This window comes from Rhinolophus sinicus, linkage group LG07 (assembly GCF_036562045.2).
Source record: "Rhinolophus sinicus isolate RSC01 linkage group LG07, ASM3656204v1, whole genome shotgun sequence".
In the NCBI taxonomy this organism is placed as follows: Eukaryota; Metazoa; Chordata; class Mammalia; order Chiroptera; family Rhinolophidae; genus Rhinolophus; species Rhinolophus sinicus.
The window spans coordinates 108326339-108347299 of NC_133757.1; the positions used below are offsets into that span (position 1 = coordinate 108326339).

A 20961-nucleotide genomic window follows, 5' to 3' on the forward strand; every position below is an offset into this window, starting at 1 on the left:
ACATATCCAGTATCTACCAGCGACTAGCACACAGCAGACAATGAATGAATAGTTTGTAAATGAATGAATGAATGAATGTATTCATTATCCCTTTTGTCACCTTCTAAAAGGAAAAAGAAACCCAAGACCTTCTAAAGTGACTTCTATTTTTAACACAAATTACAATAACACAAAGTTAAATTTGCATGTGGAAATTATAGTGTATACACAACTGCCAACCACAAAAGTGTGTCTATTCACCGCTGCATAATACTTACTGACAGGAACAATGAAATCTCCATGTAACTCATAGGTCATCAGAGGCGCTGGAAGACTCCTGTATGGAAAAGACAGCTCAGAATTACTGAACAAATGCATTCTTTTTTTTTTAATACAAGGATATTATTAACTATGTTGTGCATTTCTTAGTTAATGTGTAAAACTTCCCTAGGGAATACTTTTACATATCAAAAAGATACATAAATCAAATGGATTACTTTATTCAGTGCTATCTGCACCAGGCACCATCAAAGCTTAAGCAGCCACAAATCCCTATCAGATCTAAACATGTAGTATTTTATATTTAATTTTGGAAAGTACCTTTACAAACATCTGGTTTTATATATAAAACTTCCTTCCACACATTAACTTATTTATCGTCAAACATTCTATCTAACCAAATATAAGCATGTAATTTTGCAAATCATCACGAAAATATTAATTGAAGATGCCACAAAAAATATATATAGGAAAGATTAAACAAACTTAAAGCAATCAAATCCTCTCCTCTTAAATATGTCTATTATAAAAATACAATATCCATTTTTGGTTTATACCTAGGAGACAATAAAGAATAGATATGAAATGAAATGACAACTTAAAAAACACCCACATCATTTTAGTTTTCTACAAAACAGATTACATAAATGGTAGTATGTTTTTTCCTGTGATCAACAGAATGCTACAGTTCATTCAACCTTTAGATACATTTAAAATTTTTAAGAGGCCAGATCTCTGAACTCTATAAACACTTAAAGAATACTTAGACAAGTATCAATCTGCACACTCTTTCTGGAGGGCAATCTGGCAAGGTATTAAGAATCTTTTAAATGTTTAAATCGTGTTACCCAGAAGTTCCCCTTCAAATGGTTAAAAAAAAAATCAAAGATACACGCACACAAAAAATTAAAACATATTCAAAAGCCAAGAAAAATAGTAGGGATAAAGGAGATCATTTCACATTGACAAAAACGTCAATCCATCCACAAGCCATAACAATCCTAAATGTTAATGGCTCTAGTAACAGGAGTTTCAAAATACATGAAGCAAAAACTGATGAGACTACAAAAAGAAATGGACAAATCCACAATTAGAGCTCGGGATTTAAATACCTCTCTGTCCCAATAACTGATAGAACAAGTGGACAGAAAATCAGTTAGAATACAGAAGATTTCAACAAAGCTATCAACCAACTTCTCGTAGTTGGTATGTCCTCCACCTAAATGGCATTCAATCCAAATGTATTCCTTCCCCAGTGTGTATGGAACATTTATCAAGATAAACCATTATTTTGGGCCATAAAACAAATCTCAATAAATTAAAAAGGGTTCAATTTATACAGGATATTTCTCTGATTATGATAAAAATTGAATCAGAAATCAGTAACAGAAACATATCTGGAAAATGCCAAAGAAAATGAAATTAGGAAGTATTTTGAAATGACCACAGAATTTGAGAGTTAATTAAGCAGTATTTGGGGATAAATTTATACTGATATTTATATTAGAAAAGAAGAAAGATCTTAAACCAATGGCTTCATGCTCCATCTTAAAGAACCAGAAGAAAAAAAAGACTAAATGAAATCCAAAATAAGAAAGAAAAAGAGAGAAATCATAGCAGAAATCAAGTAAAACAGAAAACAATAGACAATAATGAACCCAAAAGCATTTCTTTGAGACAATAAATAAAATTGACAAATCTAGCCAGAATGATAAGGAAATAAAAGAGAAAAAACACAACTTATGTCAGGAATGGTAGAGCTGATAGCAAAATCACTGCGGCATCTATCTACAGGTATTAAAAAGAAAACTCAACAATTTAGATGAAATGGACAAATGCCTTGAAAGACATAACTACCAAAGCTCTCTCCAGAAGAATTATTAGGTAACCTAAGTAGGCTCACATCTATTAGAGACATTGAATTTGTAGTTAAAAATCTTGCCAGTAAGAAAACTCTAGGCCCAGGTGACTTCACTGGGGAATTCTACTAAACCATTAAAGAAGAAAGAATACCAATTCATACAAATCCTTTCAGAAAATATAATGGGATACTTTATTCTTTGACATCAGCATTACCCTAGTTCCAAAATTAAAAATGTGTAAGGAAATTACAGACCAACACTACTCATAAATATAGATGCAACTATTCTAAATAAAATGATAGCAACTCAAATTCTCAAAGATAAAGGATACTACATCATGAATATCTTGTGTTTATCAGAAATGCAACATTGCCTAAATATTAATACAAAATCAATGCAATTCACCATCCCAGCCACCTAAAACTGAAAAACTCTATGATCATCTCAATAGGCAATTCAAGGAGAAAAAATAGTTTTTACCACAAATGGTACTGGAACAACTGGATATCCATATTCAGAAGTGAACTTGGATCCAGACCCCATAACTTACATAAAAATTAACTCAAAATAGATCAGAGATCTAAGTATAAAACCTACAACTATAAAATTTCTAGAAGAAAATATAAAAGAAAATTTTTGTGACTTTAAATTAGGCAAAGATTTCTTGATATATCACTAAAAGTACAGTCCATAAACAGAAAAATTGATAAATTGGACTTCATCAAAATTAAAAACTATTTGAAAAACACCATTAAGAGAATGAAAAGACAAGCCACAGACTGAAGAAAACATTTACAAAGCACATATATGAGAAAGGACTTATATCCAAGATATATAAAGAATTAACAAAACGCAATAAGAGGACAAGTAACCCAAGTTTTCAAATTGCCTGAAAGACATGGACAGACACTTCACCTAAGAAAATATATAAACAGCAAAAGACCACATTACAAATGTTTGCCGTTATTAGTTATTATGGAAGCACAAATTAAAAGTACAATGAGATACCACCATACACCTATTAGAACAGCTAAAATTAAGAAGACTGACCATATCAAGAGTTGGCAAGGATGTAGAGGAAATGGAACTCTTGTACATCATTGGTGGGAATGTAAACAAGGACAGCCACTTTGGAGAAAAGTTTGTCAGCTTACCAAAAAGGTAAACATACACCTACCATACAACCCAGACATTACATTCCTAGGATTTATCCAAGAGAAAGAAAGCCTATCGTCATAGATTTGTACACAGAGGTTTTCAGTAGCTTCATTTTTAATAGCTAAAAGCTACAAACAACCCAAAAATCCATCAATAGGTGAACGAATTAAAAAAATAAAAAATTGTGTTGTAGCCACGCAATGGAACACTACTTAGCAACAAGAAGGAATGAACTATGCTACATGCCACAACACAGTTGAATCTCTAATTATGCTGACTGAAAAGAAGCCAGATTTAAAGGAGAGGGAGAAAAAAAAAGAACACACATACTGTAGCATTCCATTTATATGAAATTACAGTAAATACAGATCAATGTATAGTGATAGAACTCAGACCAGTAGCTGCTTAGGAATGAGGAAGAGAGGGAGGGATTTCAAAGGAGCAGGAGGAAACTGCAGGACCAGAAGATCACTATCTTGATTATGCTGATGGCTTCACAGACATATATACATATGGTCTTTTAAAGCCTGGAAATTATCCAACTATACACTGTAAATATGTACAGTTTATTGTATGCCAATTACAGTTCAACAAAACTGTTTAGAAACAAAATATATGCAAAAATATATTTATAGGTTATGTTCCCTACATAAAATTTATGATGGTGCAGAAAACACACGCACGACTACAGACAGTGAAACTAAAACTTAAAGCACTAGTGAACTGTTCTCTTCTTTCCTCTCTTTCTCCCCTTCATTCCCTGCACTCTCATTTAAAGAAAATGAAATCAATTATCCCAATGCCTAAATAATGAGAAAGACATAAACCTTTGGGGGTTTTGTTTCAAAACACGGAAAGGCTATGGGGCAAAGAATGAAAGTTAAAAGGTGATGAAAAGAAAAGTGGGAAAAATGAGAACGCTTAGAAAAACCAAAGAGGGCATTTCCTTTCCAATAAAAATGAATTTGTACCTAAATATCTTCTATAAGCTTCTTACATCATTGCCATATGTCTGCTAGGCAATGTAGCATAAAAAGTAAGTATTAAATGTTGTTAATGCTAGAAAAGCAGTAATAAAAATGACAAGTTCCCCATACAAAATCTATTATAACGAGTCACCATATCTCTCAATTTCCCACCCAACGTGTTCTTGAGCTACCCTTCGTTGCCACCCGTTGGGATCTATCTGGGAATATAAATCATAATATTTACCTATGCTGGCATTTTCTTCCCCAAAAGTCCCATTCCAATTTCCAGGCTTTAAACATTTCCGCCAGGCAAAATCATTTTACTAAAAAGTCACAAAACAGCTCATTTGTCCCCTCACATGGGAAACTGTTGTAATGAACACATTGCTGGAAATCAAAATTATGGTGTGAATAATGGGAAATCAATCAGAGGGCTGCTATTCAGCCCTCTAACACATGAAACTTTAAAAAAAAAAAAAAAAAGGAAAATTTTGCCTCGCGTAAGTAGCAGATGGAGATGTCATGTACTTGTATATGTCCATAGTATATCTTTTTCTGTCTCCCAGATGCTGGAGGGTTTGCTTCGTGTTTTAGTTTGGTGTTTTGGGCGTTTGGCTATTTCCCTTCTACTACCGCCAATCTCCCACCCCGTAAGGTGTCTGGGTTATTTGCAGTGAGAATTCCAAGGGCAATAACTTGTTTGATGAGAAAAGCTGTACTCAGGTATGTGTCATGGTGCCAGGAGCGACAGGGCTGGGATTCAAACCCAGGCAGGCAGGCTCCAGAGACCACGCCCACGGCCATCACACTGCATTTCCTCTTGTGCTGAAAGACACGCACTTGCTCAGAACACAACTGGGGAGCCAAAATGGAGGTATATAAAAACTGAGTTTTCTCCTCTTTGGTGCATCACCAGACGTGTCAATTAAATCCTAATTACTGAATTTTAGTTGCTAAAAATAGCACAGGGGAAAATAACAACAACCTTTCAAACCTCCCAAGGCATCTGCCTTGGATAATCACTTTATCACATTCAGGCAGAATGTGTATATTGTGAAATTATATAATAATAGCATCTCATATTGTTGTTCTGTAAGCAGTGTTTGCTTAAAAGTGGAATTCAACAGGATGAAGCAACATAATGAGAGAAAACCGCAGAAAAAGCAACACAAAACTAGGGGCAATAAGAAACCAGCTTCAGAGTCTCAAAAACCAAAAAGAAATTATATGTACTGAATAAAACGATCCTCTAGTTTATTAAACTAATTCCCCCCAAAAGGAAAAAAAAAAAAAACAGAACCATGTGGAGCATGGGGAGAAAACATAATTTACTACAGGAGAACTGAATTTCAGTCCTTCCTTTCCCACCAATACCTGAGTTACTTTGGTCAGTCCCCTTACCCGTACCAGGTATGAGTTTAGCAAACAGTAAAATGAGTGTAATGCTTCCTCCTAGAGTGGCAGCACCCACTACTGGTCAAGTGAACATACACAACTTCTTCACATTTTTATATCCCTCGCCCCTTCTGACCATCATCCACCTAATTCAGGCTCTCAAATCAACCTCAACACTGCTGCCATCAGGGACATTTGGGAGGAAGATTGGGCTGTTCTGGGCATTGCAGGAATTTTAGCAGCCCACCCCTGGCCTCCAGTCATTACACACCAGTGGCACTCCCTCTCCTGCAACTGTGACAACCAGGAATGTCTCCAGATATTGTCAAATAATCTCTGGGGGCCAGAATCATCCCCAGCTGAGAACCACTGCTCTGATATCTGAATGACACAGATAGCTCTAAATGCTGGGGATTCTGCAGTAAACTTAACACGTAAGACGTCTACCTTCAGGAAACGTACATTAAATCGCATGGGAGGAGCTAGCAAGATTCATTTTGACCACAATCCTCATCTAAACCAGCTAGTAGTCACTATCAGTGGCAAACTAGACATAAGCGTGTCGATTTAGACTTAATTTTACCCCATCACTGATTAGGGATAATAAGAATGTACTTCATAGTTTAAGAAAAAAATTTCAAATAGTGGCCAAAAATATCTTGCTTAAATTCTCAAAAATATGTAAGATATACCTGAATTCACTGATAAATTTTAATTTCCTTAAAAAGCAGAACAACCCAACAACAAAGCCCTCCTGATATAAAACAACACGAAGAATATAGCACTTCTATGATGCATTCTTTCAATAAATAAATAACCTTAACCTGACTCAAATGGTCTATAGATTTAACTAATAGTTTACAGGAAATATGGCGGCTAGAGAAGCGTGTTAGATGACACCATAAGGACAGACACCACAGTCATACCCAAAAAGTAGAAAAGTCTATTTTAAAAACTGACCCTGGTTTATCAACAAAAACAACCCTGGGAAGTGGGGGGTGCAGAGGGAGGAGACAGTGCAGATTAAAAGGGACTTAAAGCATATCAACAAAATGAAATGTTTTGGCATTGTTTAAATCTTGTAGGCATTAAAACACATATACAAAGACTTTTGGGGAGGGAAAATCAGTAAAAATGGAACATAGACCGAATACTGGATACTAATTGTGTTGGGTATGATAGTAATTACATTCCTTCTGTCTTTTCTACATTGTCTTTTTTTTTTTTAAGTCCTCATCTTTTTTGATATATATATATATATATATATATATATATATATATATATATATATACACACACACACACACACTCAAGTATTTACGGACATAGCAATATGCTGTTTTAGAAACTCTTTCAAATACCATCCAAAAAAAGTGGCAGGTAGGGAGACTAATGAAAAAGGACAGAATGTGTGGAAGTGAAGAAGCAGGAAACGGGGCCATGTAGATCCATTACACTAATCTCTCTGGTTTTATATATTTGAAATATTTAAAATGCATAAATTTTTTAAAATACAAAATCTGTAATATAAGTTGATTCTGATGTGCTCATTGGAACTCAAACACTGTTTACCTGAAACGCAAACCTATGTGATGGTTAAAAGGAACTGACCCTGGGGCAGCTTGTGGTAGAAAAATCAAAGTCCTCAACAGAACCACAGCATAAGAACTACAGTCAGGATTTATTTTCCAGATGCCATTATTCTTTTTGTTTCTTTATGCCATTGTTTCTTTTTTCACTCCCTAGGTACTTGTTCTTCACCTAACCTCCAGCTTTTCAATCATTAAATGCCTTACCTTTCTTTCTAAAGAAAGGTGCATGACTCACAGAATTGCTCAACCTTTTTCTGATTCTAAACCTCAATATTTTCTGTAGTAAATGCAAAATTGAAATTTACTTTAAAACTTCACCCAGTGAACTTTCAAATAGCTTTGTATTTATGCGTTATCATTAGAAGCCTTTCAGTTCAAATGGTTTAAATATAAAACGTCCTCATTATAGTCAAAGACATTAAGATTCAGTGAAGGCAATAGCCTTCTTCCTCGCTGGTCCACAGCACTTACTCCCTAAAACTCACACCTACAATAGACAGTCTGTTTCAAAACCTAAGTGTGTTACATCCTTCTGCTCTTCTGTTGCAATCTACCTAACCGATGATCATCTACTACTTATCTCACATTCTGGGACATTATTAGATACCACATAAATGTTCTCTTTTTTAATAAGGTCTAACTATTAAGATTTATGCGCCAAGTAGGTATTTGCTGTGTGTGAGATGTCCAAATCGTCCCTTCTTCCCTGTTTCAAGGGAGCTTACCTCAAATACTGTTTTAGGGCACTTGTTATTGTCTTCACTTCCCAATCTATGGAGTTCTCCAGGTCCAACTCATTGCATGTTTTTACATCTAGTGAGCAAGCAAGAAAGAAAATACAATTAAAATCTTGAACACTCAAAGGCCCTCTTGACTGGCTCACAAAAGCTTCCATTTATGTGACCACAAACAATGAATTCTGTGGTTTCCCATAAAAACATTATATACAATTTCCTATACTATTCTAAGCCATGATTTATTATTAGACCTTTCTAGCACTTCAGAAAATCTATAGTGGAGATCAAAACAAAAGGCTAACGGTTGTGCGAGAACTGGATATAGCATAGCATCAAAATATCCACCACTACAAACAAAGCATGGATAGCTAACATTATTGTTACCAACAGTATTATTAAAGGTATTACTCAGTAGCCATGGCTTAGCGCATGTGGCATGTGCAGTGTCCGTGTATTCTCACTTGTCAGGTGGCATTATTGCTACCACACTGTGTTACGACAGGGGAAAGAGGCAGCATTGTTAATGGCAAAATGATTGTTAGAAGAGCAAAAAGTCAGTGGGAGGAAAGGATAAGTTTGGTCCCACACTTCTAAGATTTGTGCTTAGCGTTATTATCTTTCTGAAGATCAATAGATGGTCAACCAAAAGAGGAATATGATGACACATAAACTGAAAAAGTCATTCATGGGTGATCTTTCACATTAACATTAGAATTCATACACTCATCCAGGAAATATTTATTGGAAGCCTCTGAGTAATACTTCCGATGTTCATTCTAAATTAAACAAGTTTTCTTCATCCTAAAAGTGTGTTAATGACGTGTTTCGTCCAAATGGCCTTTCAAATAGCTAGTAAACTCTAAAGACATGTGAGTTAAAAAAAAAAAAAAAAAAAGGAGGAGAAGAGGGAAGGAGAGAGGGAGGGGGAGAAAAAGGGAGGGAGAGAAGGGAGGTACTCAATTTTGAAATGGAAAAAGTCAGTCCTGGTTGAAATAAAAGGAAAGGATGGTGGGAAAGGCACGTCCTCTGAGTACTGTGGCATCTTCGATTCTGGTAGGGCTGGGCTACAGCACTCAGCTGTGGCATGGCAGCAGCTCTGGGATCACAAACCCGGGCTGAAATCCCTGCCAAACCCTGACCACCACCCCATCCCAAGTCAGTCAGTTCCAAACGGACCTGAATATCCTTCAATGGAGGTAATGTGAACGCTCTCAGGGAACAACTGAGGGCATCAAAGCACATCAGGAATGTATACAGATTTCCACAAATTATCAAATGAGGAGGTAACTACCATAGCTGAGTCACTGAAAGTATCAGCAGGTTAACTACCTGCTGAGGTTAACTACCTTTGAGGTTAACGACCTCAAAGGGAGGAAGCAGTAAATGGGTTATAATGAATGATATCAGACCATCAATATAAACTCGCCTGGTTTTCTACACTCCCATCGTGCAAAGGAGAAAATAAGAGATTCATGGAGGAGACTTTTTTTCTCTGTCACTCCAGAATGATGTTTCAACTAAGACCCAAAAAAAAGTAGTTGTTTGGGTTTTGGGTGTTTTTTTTTGTTTGTTTTTATCCTCCTGTACACTGCATTTGTCTGTATAGGGAAGGAAACATCTTCTTAGTATTTCCTTTTTAAAAGCACTTGAAAAGAAAAACTTGCCAAAATGGGACGACCACATTGTGTCATGCATGCCACTTAAGAAGTTTTAGGCTTAGGCATAAAGGAGGATGGATGACAAGTCAATGTTATTCTCAAACTTTTTGAAAATAAAGTGAAACAGGAAGTGACGGTTATTTCACAGCCATAATATCATACATATGAAGTCAATTATTCAAAAGTCTGGAGAATTTTTAAAGCCCTTCAACAGTTCTTGATTACAGCAACTGACAGCAATATGCAATAAACTACAACAATGGCAACTGACACTGATTACATTTTGATCAGTTCCTGCAATTCAGAACTCATTTTTTACTGAGCTTGTCAGACAAGCCACAGGTACATTCAAGAAATCAAATTAAGCACCCTGATTAAAGGTGCAATCCTTTATAACTGGGACTAAATAATTCTGTTCTAAAGACTTTGCCAACCAATTACTTCAGTAACTGAATATTCTCTCTCATTAAATTAATTATTTAAATCTCATTTTAACATACAAGTCAGATAACATTTTCAATCAACTGGCTCCCAGCAAATCACCATGTTTAAATCCTTCTAAAGAAAAAAGGCTTCTAAAGGAAATCTTTTATGTTCAGCTTTCTACTGAATTATCATTATGTAGTTTGAGAATCATATTCTTTCTATGGAAAAATAAGCCATCCTTTGAATTCATGGAATCAAAAGTAGCTGTTACATCAGAAGCTAATGACTACATTGTGTCTAGGGTACTAATCCTCCATTAAATTTTCACTGTTTTCAAATAACTCAATCATCTCTAGCAGTTCTTTATAATCAGTGGATGTACTGGGACGAAGTAAATTGTCAATAGCTTATTTGGAATTCAAACCTACCATGCATTTGAGTGTTCAATCAGAATATATGTTCTATCATAAAGAAGGTGCAAATTTTGCTTCCTTGCTGACCAAGGGAAACCACCTCATGGATTACTTAAAAATCTAAATTAACAAGCACAGATACAAATAGTTGATTTTTCACTTGGATTAATGTTTCATAATTTTCTAACCAGGGGTCATTTTTTTGAAACTGGAAATTTTCAGCCCAACCTAAATGCAAGTGTTGGCATCCTACTGACCTAATACTGACTCAGGTGTCATTTTTAAAGCACTTAAGCACGGTGATTGAAATGAATTTTGAAAATATACTTTATAATCCAAAATTTGAATTTTTTTCAGCTATGTTAGTTTACTCTTCCACCAATCTATGTGAAAAAGTTGTCCTACAAAGTAAACAAGGTGATATTTTAAAAGTAAAGCACTTCTAAATTACTTTTTGTTTTCTGTAGTTCTATGTCTAAATTTAAAATCATCCAACCTTTTTGTACAAATGACACATAGAAATCACCACCAAATTCACCAGCACACAAAAGCTGCTCTCATATTTTCTCACAATTTCCCCTCCCCTACTCTGATGTTTTAATTCTAAAGTGGGGGAAAAAGACATAATATACCAATTCTAACTAATCTCAGTTCCAAACTACCAATAATTATTGTAATTGATTTGTTACATTCTCACCCAATTTACTAAAAACCCATGAGTCACCCAAAGATACCTCACGTGATATTTCTCCCTGCCCAACTGTTCCCAAAAAACCAAAAACTTTTGCAAGACTGTGTGCGTGCTGTGATAGAGAAAACGGGAAATAAAGGAAAATGCCCTGTAAAGGGAAGAAGGCAATTGCTCACTTGGGCACTTTTCTTTTGGAAACTTAAGAAGCTTGGTGCAGGGAAAGCTGAGAGGCTGCTGGAAATCCAGCAGACGGCACCTTCCGCTCCCAGGATAGAAGACAACTAAGAAAGCCAACAACTCGCAAGTCCATGGGGAGGAGGGCTGCTGCCCACACCTTTACCTGGCCTGGAGGAGTACAAATGACTCGACCATTTAGAGACTTTCTATGGTCACTGCCATTAATATTTCATGTTGGCAGCCAGAAAGGAGGGGAGAAGGGAGGGGAAGAAGGACTAATAGAAACATTGTTTTTTTCCCTATTTTCAATGTGAAGGGGGAAGACACACTGAAAAAGGAAATAAAAGAAGAAATCATACAAGATTTAAGTATGCATCCTTTCCTTAGAAATCATCACAAACCTTTACACATGAGGACTTAAAGGATACTTATTTTAAACAATACAAAAATATGTTATGCAAAAACAGCAGCAGACAAATAATACCTAAGTAAATAAGTAGCTCTCAAGAACTGAAGAGAACTAAGTAAATGGACGTTCTTGTCAAAAAGTATGAAATGGCTTGGAATGTTTTCTCAGATACTTACAAATTACATTATTTTTCATTTGTACAACGAAAAGTGCATTACAAACAAAATGTACTTTGAAAAAATTCAAATTTCAAATAAATATTACCTGGAGGAGTAACTTTAAAAAAAACAAAAAACTGCATAGTACCACAAATGGGCAAAAGTATCAAAATTAATTGCCTAGAGGAGGAAAAACATTGATTGGTTTATTTCTCTTTCAGATACATAACCTTAAAATAATGTAGAGAGGTGGGCAAAGTTGGAGAGAAAGAAAATCTATGGGGTAGCATATACACAACTGTTCAGAAACTCTAAAATCCTTTTTTTGGGGGGAAGAGGTATAAGTCATTCCAAGTTGAACACCTGCTGGATCAGGATGAAAGTAAAGATACATCTTAAGGAAATCTTAAATTTACTAGGAAATAGTGAATAAACCCATTTTGTTAAGAGCTGAAGTTTCAGTTGGTAACAAAGGGACGAGAAAATAATATTAACACTAATAAAAATCCAAAGTTTGTGGATGACAATTTTAAATGTGTACTAGGAATTATTTATAGATTAAATAATATATATTGCATAGCCCCCTTAAATAAATACTTAATAAAAAAATAACAAGCCAGTATCTGCCCCTCCTGGCAATTCTCTAACTTCCTCTGTTTGCAGAATATTACTGAAAACACAGCATTTCCTTTGCCAGAAACATAAATGAGGCTGTGTCACGCTTGTGTCCTGGACTTCTCTACTCTGAGTCTCATGGTAACTGAAAAACAGTTTTCCAGGTCATGAATTTTTGAGGGCTTGGATATTTTAAAACACCTTACAAGTGAAGGACTGTCAATGAGACATTTCCCATGAGCAGAGGAAACTACCACCTGAGGTCAGGGATGCAGATCCTATGGGATTTTACGAGATTAAGAACAAATTTGGGGACAGCTTCACACTTCACGGCGACCCCACAAAAACAGCCTTGTTTAAACTGCTCTTGAACTTGAACAAGGAGATAATAAAAGTAACGCTAGGATCCTTAGGGCCAATTGACTGCCACAGGGCACCCTTCAGCCATAGTCCCCCCTTCTGATAGCAAGACTCTTCTAGTTCTAATCATCATAATACCATCTTGGAAATGAGAGAAGTGTTTCTAATTTTAAAATTAACTAAAAGCAGATGCTATAGTCCCATTAAACTCTTCCAGCTGCTACTGCACCACTGGCAACCTGTGTCTATTTAATTTGGAGACCGCCAATGGTAAAAAGGAAAATGTGACTGCCAAGATTGTACACCCAAGTTAATCCAGAGAGGCAGAAAATAAAAACAGCTCATGAAAGTGAATGTATTCGAATAAGGCTCTCCAACTGATGACGGGCGGCTTTTTCCTGTGGTTAACAGCTAAAAAAAAAGGTGGTTTCTTATTAAGTCCTTAATTCAAATACAGCCAAACAAGCAATCCTATCGGTAACATCTCAGTTGATTTTATTCATCTTGGTTTCTGCCTCCCAAAAACCAGTCTTTGCTGCAATGCTTTAAGACACAGACAGGTTTAGATGCACTGATAATATACCTGAGGGCACTGCTAATATCGATTAATTAAAATGATGACATATCAAGTTAATTAACATTTAGCAAGGTCATAATGACATACAGTCCCTCAAGCCTGATGAGTTATCATCGCTCAAGAGGGAGTCTGCTTTGAGGTGGGGAGAGAAGGGGGACTTCTTACAGGTGGCACGGAACTGACAGCAGTGTGTAATGTAAAAGCGCTCTGTCATCCCCATAATGTCTGGGGTAATGAAATGAATTCACTTTCTGGCTTCCTCCAGTCTGCGATGCTAAAGAACACTGTGTTATCAGCACAGATGGAGCACGCATGGTTCTGGAGAAGAGCCTGGTGCAAACTACACACAAGTCCCTGTGAATACCAATGAATCCCTGAGAACCAGACCCGTGCTGTCAAATGACAGTTTTGGAAGCTCCATAAAAATGAGAGAGTCCCAGTGGTCTTGTCCAATCAAATGTACTGTCAAGACTCTGGAAAGCCAATTTGGAAGCCACGCAAGTCACAGAGGCCTGGCTGCTACTTTCCTATGAGAAAGAAGCAGAAGAAGACATTCACCCATGAGCCACATTTTTTTTTCTTCCATGTTTTAGGAAGTCGAAAGGAAGTGGATAATCTGAGCTGACGCAAACACTAGTCCACTTCTCTGAGCCAACTGGGAGAAAACTAATTTAGGCAGTAGAAGAAAAGAATGGATTCACAAGCACGCTGTCAGTTACTATGAAATATTAACTTGTGACGTCAACAAACATAAACAAATAATGCATGGAAAATGATTAGAAAAGAAGCATACCCATCAACATACTGAGAAGTCTCTGGACCTTTGAACTCACCCCCACAACTCTGTACAATCCTTGGTCATTTATACCTATTGAAAGAGACAACATGTTAACAAAATACAAGACTGTCACATGCAAAAAGCTGTCAACAAACAGTTGCATTCAGAATCTTTGCTAACTCACAACAGCAGCGCTCCTGTTGACTCTAAAAATAACGTTTGACAAAAGCAAGTGTTTACCAACTTGTTCTAGCAGCTTGGTATTCATGAGTTATGGTCGGAAAATAATCTCATAAAACAATGTTCCGTGCGGACCAAATGTAATGAGTCAATGTTAATGAAGTTAGTTAAGTGTTACTCATGTATACCAACACAATGTGTGAAGATGCGCTGTTACCTTCATGTGTATTATGTTTTCTTATCCTTGACACGTTTCTTGAAAAAAGAAATTAGCTTTTGAAAAACAATGTGGTACTGATTAGCACATAAAAAGAAACTGTTGTTTGATGATTCCTAAAAACCATGGAAATGCATTCAAAACTGAGGCAGAACTGTTTTTGTTTTTAAAGGCTGTTATATGCACTGTCCAATGAGAAGCTTTGAAATATCAAGTATCACCACAAGCTAAACATCAAAATGAACCAAATCACTGCATTCTCTCTGCAGAGAGACCTGGAAACAAAGTATCCCTGAGCACACAGATCAGAAACAAAAGCAAGAAAATGTCAGGTCAATATGATTTAGTATGTTGAACACACAGCCTTGTTCCGATACAGATCTGAACAAACCAATTGCAAAGGGACATTTGGAGGGAATCAGGAAACTCTGAGCGGCATTACGGTTGTGTGAGAAATTGTCCATACTTTTTAAGTTACATACAAAAAGGAGTGAAAGTAACCTGTCTTACACCTGCTTTGAGAGGAAGGGATGGATGAAGGAAGAGTAGCAAAATCGTGGTAAATGTTGAGTCTGAACGATAAGAATACTGGAGTTCATTGTCTCACTCTCTCTACTTTGTTTTATGCTCGCAATTGTTCACAGTAGAATAATGACTTCCAGAAAACGTGACTTATTATCTTTATTTCTCAAAAAAGTTGCCGCCGCTTTCTGCCTGTGTGTTTACTTTCTGCACTACAAACGTTAAAGCTCGGGAGAACATGACTGGCTGACAAGGAGATGATGCCTCTAATCCCGTTTCCAAAACAAAACACACACCACCAACTGAGGCCATGGAATTTGTTCAAGGGAACCTACTTCCTTTTTGCCTCTCCGCATGGGGTGATGATAAAAAAACAAGGAAGAGTCTAAAGAACTGGATTCGAATCACAGTACAGTGGCTCCTAAGCTCTGAGGCTTTGGGCAGGACAGGAAACTGAGTCTCCACGCTGCCCAGGATCACACACAGTATCCTACCCATGTTATGGGGGGAGGGAAATGAGACGATACCAACCCAGGTTGTCAGCTCCAAAGCAATGCACACACAAGAGCTTTTATGATTCCTTGCAAAAACGAGTGTTTGTTTTCCTTATTTTTCGCCTTTCATTTTTAAAGCTTTTCACGTATCCTATTTGTCTGTCTGTTATGGGCTGAATGGTGCCCCCCTCCCCAAATGCTTATGCTGACGTCCTAACCCACAGTGCCTCAGAATGTGACCATATGTGGAAAAAAGGTCTTTAAAAGAGGGGATTAAGTTAAAATGAGGCGATTAGGTGAGGCCCTCATCCAGTAATACGACTGGTATATTCGTAAGAAGAGAGAAGGACACAGACGTACAGTGGGAAGACCATGGGGAGACACAAAGAGAAGACTGCCATCCACAAGTCAAGGAGAGAGGCCAACTCTGCCGACACCTTGGACATCTGGCCCCAAGAATTGTGAGAATAAAGTCCTGTTGGTTAAGCCACCCCGTATGTGGTACCTTAGTATGGCAGCTGTGGCAATCTGATACGTTTTCTCTCTCAATTACTCAACAGACTAAGAACCAGACGAGTAAAAGCAAGCCCTTCAGTCTATACAGGTCTATTCAGAATGCTGACGAAATCAAAGAGGCAGAGGCCCCTTCTTGATGGGGAATGCTCACTGACTACGAGAAGGGAGAAAAATGCAGGTCAGTCCTGCCAGGAGTTGGGGAAGGCAAACTGTCAAAACACACAAAAATCTCCCTGCTATGGGAGAAAGACTGAGTCTCATTCCTTCCATCTCCTAGACGCCAGATGGCCATCTCCAGACAGTTTAAAATACTAAACGACTTCTTTTTCTCCAATACTATTTATTTTTCTATTAAATTTATTGGGGTGACAATGCTTAGTAAAATCACATAGGTTTCAGGTGTATAATTCTATAACACATCACCTACAATATCACATTGTGTGCTCACCACCCAGAGTCATTTCTCCTTCCATCACCACATTTTTGACTCTCTTCTACCTCCCCTCCACCTCCCTTACCCTCTGGTAACCACTGTTGTCTATCTGTGAGTTTTTGTTTGCTTGTCTTGTCCTTTGCTGCTTTCAGTTTTATAGCCCACATGAGTGAAGTCATGTGGCTCTCAACCTTCTCTGTCTGACTTATTTCGCTCAGCATCATAATCTCAAGATCCATCCATGTTCCAAATGGATGGAAATGGCAGTATCATCTCAACTACTACTCTATTTAAGAGACCTAAAAGAGTTTGACCTCAGTGCCAGAAGCCAAAGGAGCGAGGAACGTTCTGCAGTCTAACAAACACGCCTCTATGAGAAGTGCCTAAAACATATGGAGAAATGAAATAACAATGTTATTTCAGCAATAATCATCCCTCTGTACTGGTAATTACTATCACATAATTGACTAAGTTTCAAATTCATCATCCTGAGAGCAGCAGAGTTAATTGCTAATGCAAACCAAAAGGTGCAAGGGGGAATTGATGCTACTCAACACAGATTTTACTTTTTTAAAATGATTTAAGTAAACCTTGTACAAAAGCCACTTGGAAATAGCATGTGAAACACATATACTCACGACGTGTAGGATTTTGTGTCTTATTACATTGTTCTTAGAAGCTCTGGACTGAGAAAATTGGAACATACTTTATATCTGTAAACACACACAGTCACAAGAAAGATATCAAATAAATACATTTAGAGACTATAAACCAGTCACTCTGCCCAGACATCTCAGTGGGTCTATCATATCCTCTCCAGCTTCTCTAAATTGCCCTCTTTCAGCCAAAAGGGTCACTGTTGCTAATCGCTAAGTATTAGAATTTCAAATTTTCTCTTTACCTCCCTGTCACGTTCCAAATTCAATAGGTCAAGGTCTACATTTTCTTCACTCTTCAGAATAATCTCTGCTTCTTCAACACAGCCTTAAATGTGACGTGCACACATTTATTGAAGCGCCCTTGCAGGAAACACACATCCATAATCCCTTTGAACATCATCTTTTTGTGTGCCTTCTTTTAGTTTTCAAAACACTTTGATTGTCTCAAGTCTCTTCCATCCCCACTTAAGAGTAAGCCATCAGATCAAACCTAAATTCCTCAGCCGAACAAGTATGTAAGGCATAAACACACAAACATCTGTGATGGGTCCCACCTCACCTACCCACATTGAGTGCCGAGTATTCCTCTTACTCAGAGCAGACCCCTGACTCTCATCCACAAATAACCAAAATGCCTTCCCTCCTCCACGGCTACGTTCAGGTGGACATCTCTTCTGACGGGAATGTCTTTCCCCTTCTCCCCAGAAATTACTCATCTGCCTAATTTTTATTCATCAAATGTGGGACGGGTGCTAATCTAGCTGCCCAAGATTCAACAGTGAGCAAAATAAAGTCTCATCCAGACCTTCAAAACCAGATAAAATCCCATCTTGTCTGACACCAGCCCACAGTAACATTCCCTTATTCTGAAGGTGATACATAATTAATTCCTCTTTAACACTTAATTATTTTTTAACTAGCCTACAATCTCTTATTCACAATTTCTAAAATCAAAAATCTGAACGTTTGAACTGATATCAGGTTATTTCCTTATTTTTCCCCTACTTGGTATAAGTATTCCTATTTCAGCATGTTAAAAGTAATTTTCACATCAAACCTATCTGAAGATGTTACATACTATACAGTATATGTTCTTTATTACCTTTTTAAATTAAAACAAAAAAAAATACCTAAATTCTAAAATTCATCCAACCTTACAATTTTCAGATTAAAAATTGGGGACATGTGTTGTATGTTCTCTCCCCCAAACACACAGAGATATTACCTGGAAGGATAAGAGGTCAACCTGGGGTTTTTTTGTTGTGTTGTTAGCTTTGCGTAAAATAGAGGGGTACAAAATAGGTATGACTAGGTTGATTTGACTTGAAATTGATAAGAGAACTACAGCTAGACATTGGACTTGGGCCAAAACAGACATTACAGTTAGGAAATGTAAACTTAAAAGTTAAGATAGACAAGTTATTGAAACGTTTCCAGGATATCAAGGCTCACTGACAGATATCATTACTACAACACTTTCTAACTTTTAACAAAAATTTGTCATCAGGTCAAAGTGTGTACAGACCCAAGTATTTTTTTTTTTTTAAACAAATAAGATTAGTTCTGATCGGTAGTCAAGAAAAGGTAAGTGTTGTCCATTACAGTAATGAGCAGGTGATGACATCTGTCCCTGGGCAAAGTGAGGAAAGTGAAACGGAGGTGTCTTACCCTTCAATCTCACACGGCACTGTCATGGAGTACTTACTACCCGTGTCTTCCTGGAGGAGAAGGTCAAGCAGTAGGAAGGAGTCCAGTTGCATCATCATCTCTGCCCAACTGTTTTGTTTCCCTCTCAGAACCCAAATGACACCATTAGCGCCAGTCTAGTCAGCGCCAGAAAACACCTGTGTGGAACCACTGACCACCAGTGGGCCTATCAGGTGGGCGGGAGACGCACAGGAGACAATTAGATGCCAAAGGAAGATAAAACGTAAAAGGACTGAGGAATTCAGTTCAACAACAGAGGTAGAGAAAAGACTGCAGTGGCTAACACGGGCAAATAATTATGGTAAGAAGGAAATAAAGTGGCAGTGAAAGGAAGCAGCAGGGAGAAAACAGACACGCGGGAAAAGCAAACAGAGGAAATACAAAATGAAAGGAAGATGAAATGGGAAATGAAGGAGAAAGTAACAAGCTAAAAATTACACATCATAAGAATTATTGAGCACTTACTGTACTTTAGGTACTGAAGTAGAATAAAAGTAGAGTAAAATGAAGACATAGGGTAAAATTTAAAAAGAAATAAAATTGAAAGAGCAACTTGGAACCAAATGAGCCACAAAATTTTTCCCTTTTTTCCTTTTTGGTTTCAGTAAGAGAGTTTATAACTGATAGCTCAGGGGTCTTAATATTTTGCATGGTCCTCGGCACATGGTATAGATGTAACGCATGAAGTGAATAAATTAGTGAATGAACTGAATAAATGAATAAGTTGATCATTGACTAGTAAAGGGATATGGCAAGAATATTAAGAGACATAAAAGGTTATTTATAACTAGAAAACACAGCTATAACAATATAAAGGAGTAAGGCTCAAAGTGAAACACTTTTGATGGTAATAAGTGCACAATTATTAAAAACTAGTTTTGCAGCTGTGCGTCTACAGCATTAAACGGGTCTTTTTTTCCCAAAGACCCACCTTCCATGGGTCTAGAAACTAACGCTTATTCACCTCTCGTCTAGCAACAACAAGCAGAGTACGTGGCACAGAACGAGGTCATTGATCAATATTTGTGGAGGGAATGAATCGTTTCTTTGCACTGGTGCGTGTTGACAACAGGGATGAAAAGTCATTAATGTTCCTGTTCACACTCAAAGGATTTACACTCCCAGTCTGCGACATACTATTAGTGAGGAACGTGTGCATATATATACATGTGTACGCATAAGTACAAATACAGGTTTACATATCCCACCAGCACTGCAAAGACAAACTCTCCTATGGGCTATGGAATGGACACACACGCACTACTACGCACATATAAATATTACTCATAATTGTAAGTATGTTTCATAACTATATATTTATAGATAGTTATAAATATTAACTAATCTTGAAAGATTCTTGAAAATAGAAGGAGAAAAGCACTACAGGCGAAATGATCAGGAGACACTTGTGAGGAAATGCTAAGCATAAGGTGAATGATACGCTAGAAAGGTAACTCAAAGGGAAGCAATGATGAGACGCGTGAACATTGCTTCGGGTCACAGGCGAATCACCTAAATTTCACAATGTGTCCCTTACATGTATTTATAACGAATCCTCAATAGACACTATGTTTAAATGTTTCTTTAAGTATAACAAGCACTTTCCAGACTATCCACTGTGCTGAGTTACATGAAAATAAACAGGTTCAGATATAGATACCCTTCCAAGAAACTGGGCAATTAATTCATAACGTTTTAAGGTTTTGTCCAAAATGCATGTTTATATTATTTTTAAATATAAGCAGAGAGAACAAAGAATGATTCCTCTATTCCATCAGAGGGACATAATATTCAACATCAAAAATGTAACATATTGCATTTATAAAATTATAGAATTCGAAAACTCTGGAAGAAGAATGCATTACTTTTAACACATATAATGCATTCAATACTACAAAAAAGCAGGGTAAGAACATTTCTAAGCCCTGGGACACTTAGAGGATTAACTATTGCTCTGCAAAGGTAAGAAGCTCAAAAGGATAGTAATATTTTAACCTTTCT

At 36.9% G+C, this 20961-nt stretch overlaps 1 protein-coding gene across 4 annotated transcripts in view; it reads right to left on the reverse strand.

Annotated features, from left to right (window-relative positions):
* The window catches only part of ARHGAP10 (Rho GTPase activating protein 10), a 245553-nt gene that overhangs the window by 77066 nt on the left and 147526 nt on the right, over nucleotides 1-20961 (reverse strand). For 3 of the 4 annotated variants that reach the window (XM_074338460.1, XM_074338458.1, XM_019730730.2), the window contains 3 exons: nucleotides 14248-14322; nucleotides 7959-8046; nucleotides 258-316 (listed from right to left, as the gene is read on the reverse strand). In XM_074338460.1, the coding sequence (XP_074194561.1) occupies nucleotides 258-316; nucleotides 7959-8046; nucleotides 14248-14322 (222 nt within the window). The remainder of the gene's footprint in view (nucleotides 1-257; nucleotides 317-7958; nucleotides 8047-14247; nucleotides 14323-20961) is intronic. The other variant, XM_074338459.1, reaches the window with a different exon arrangement.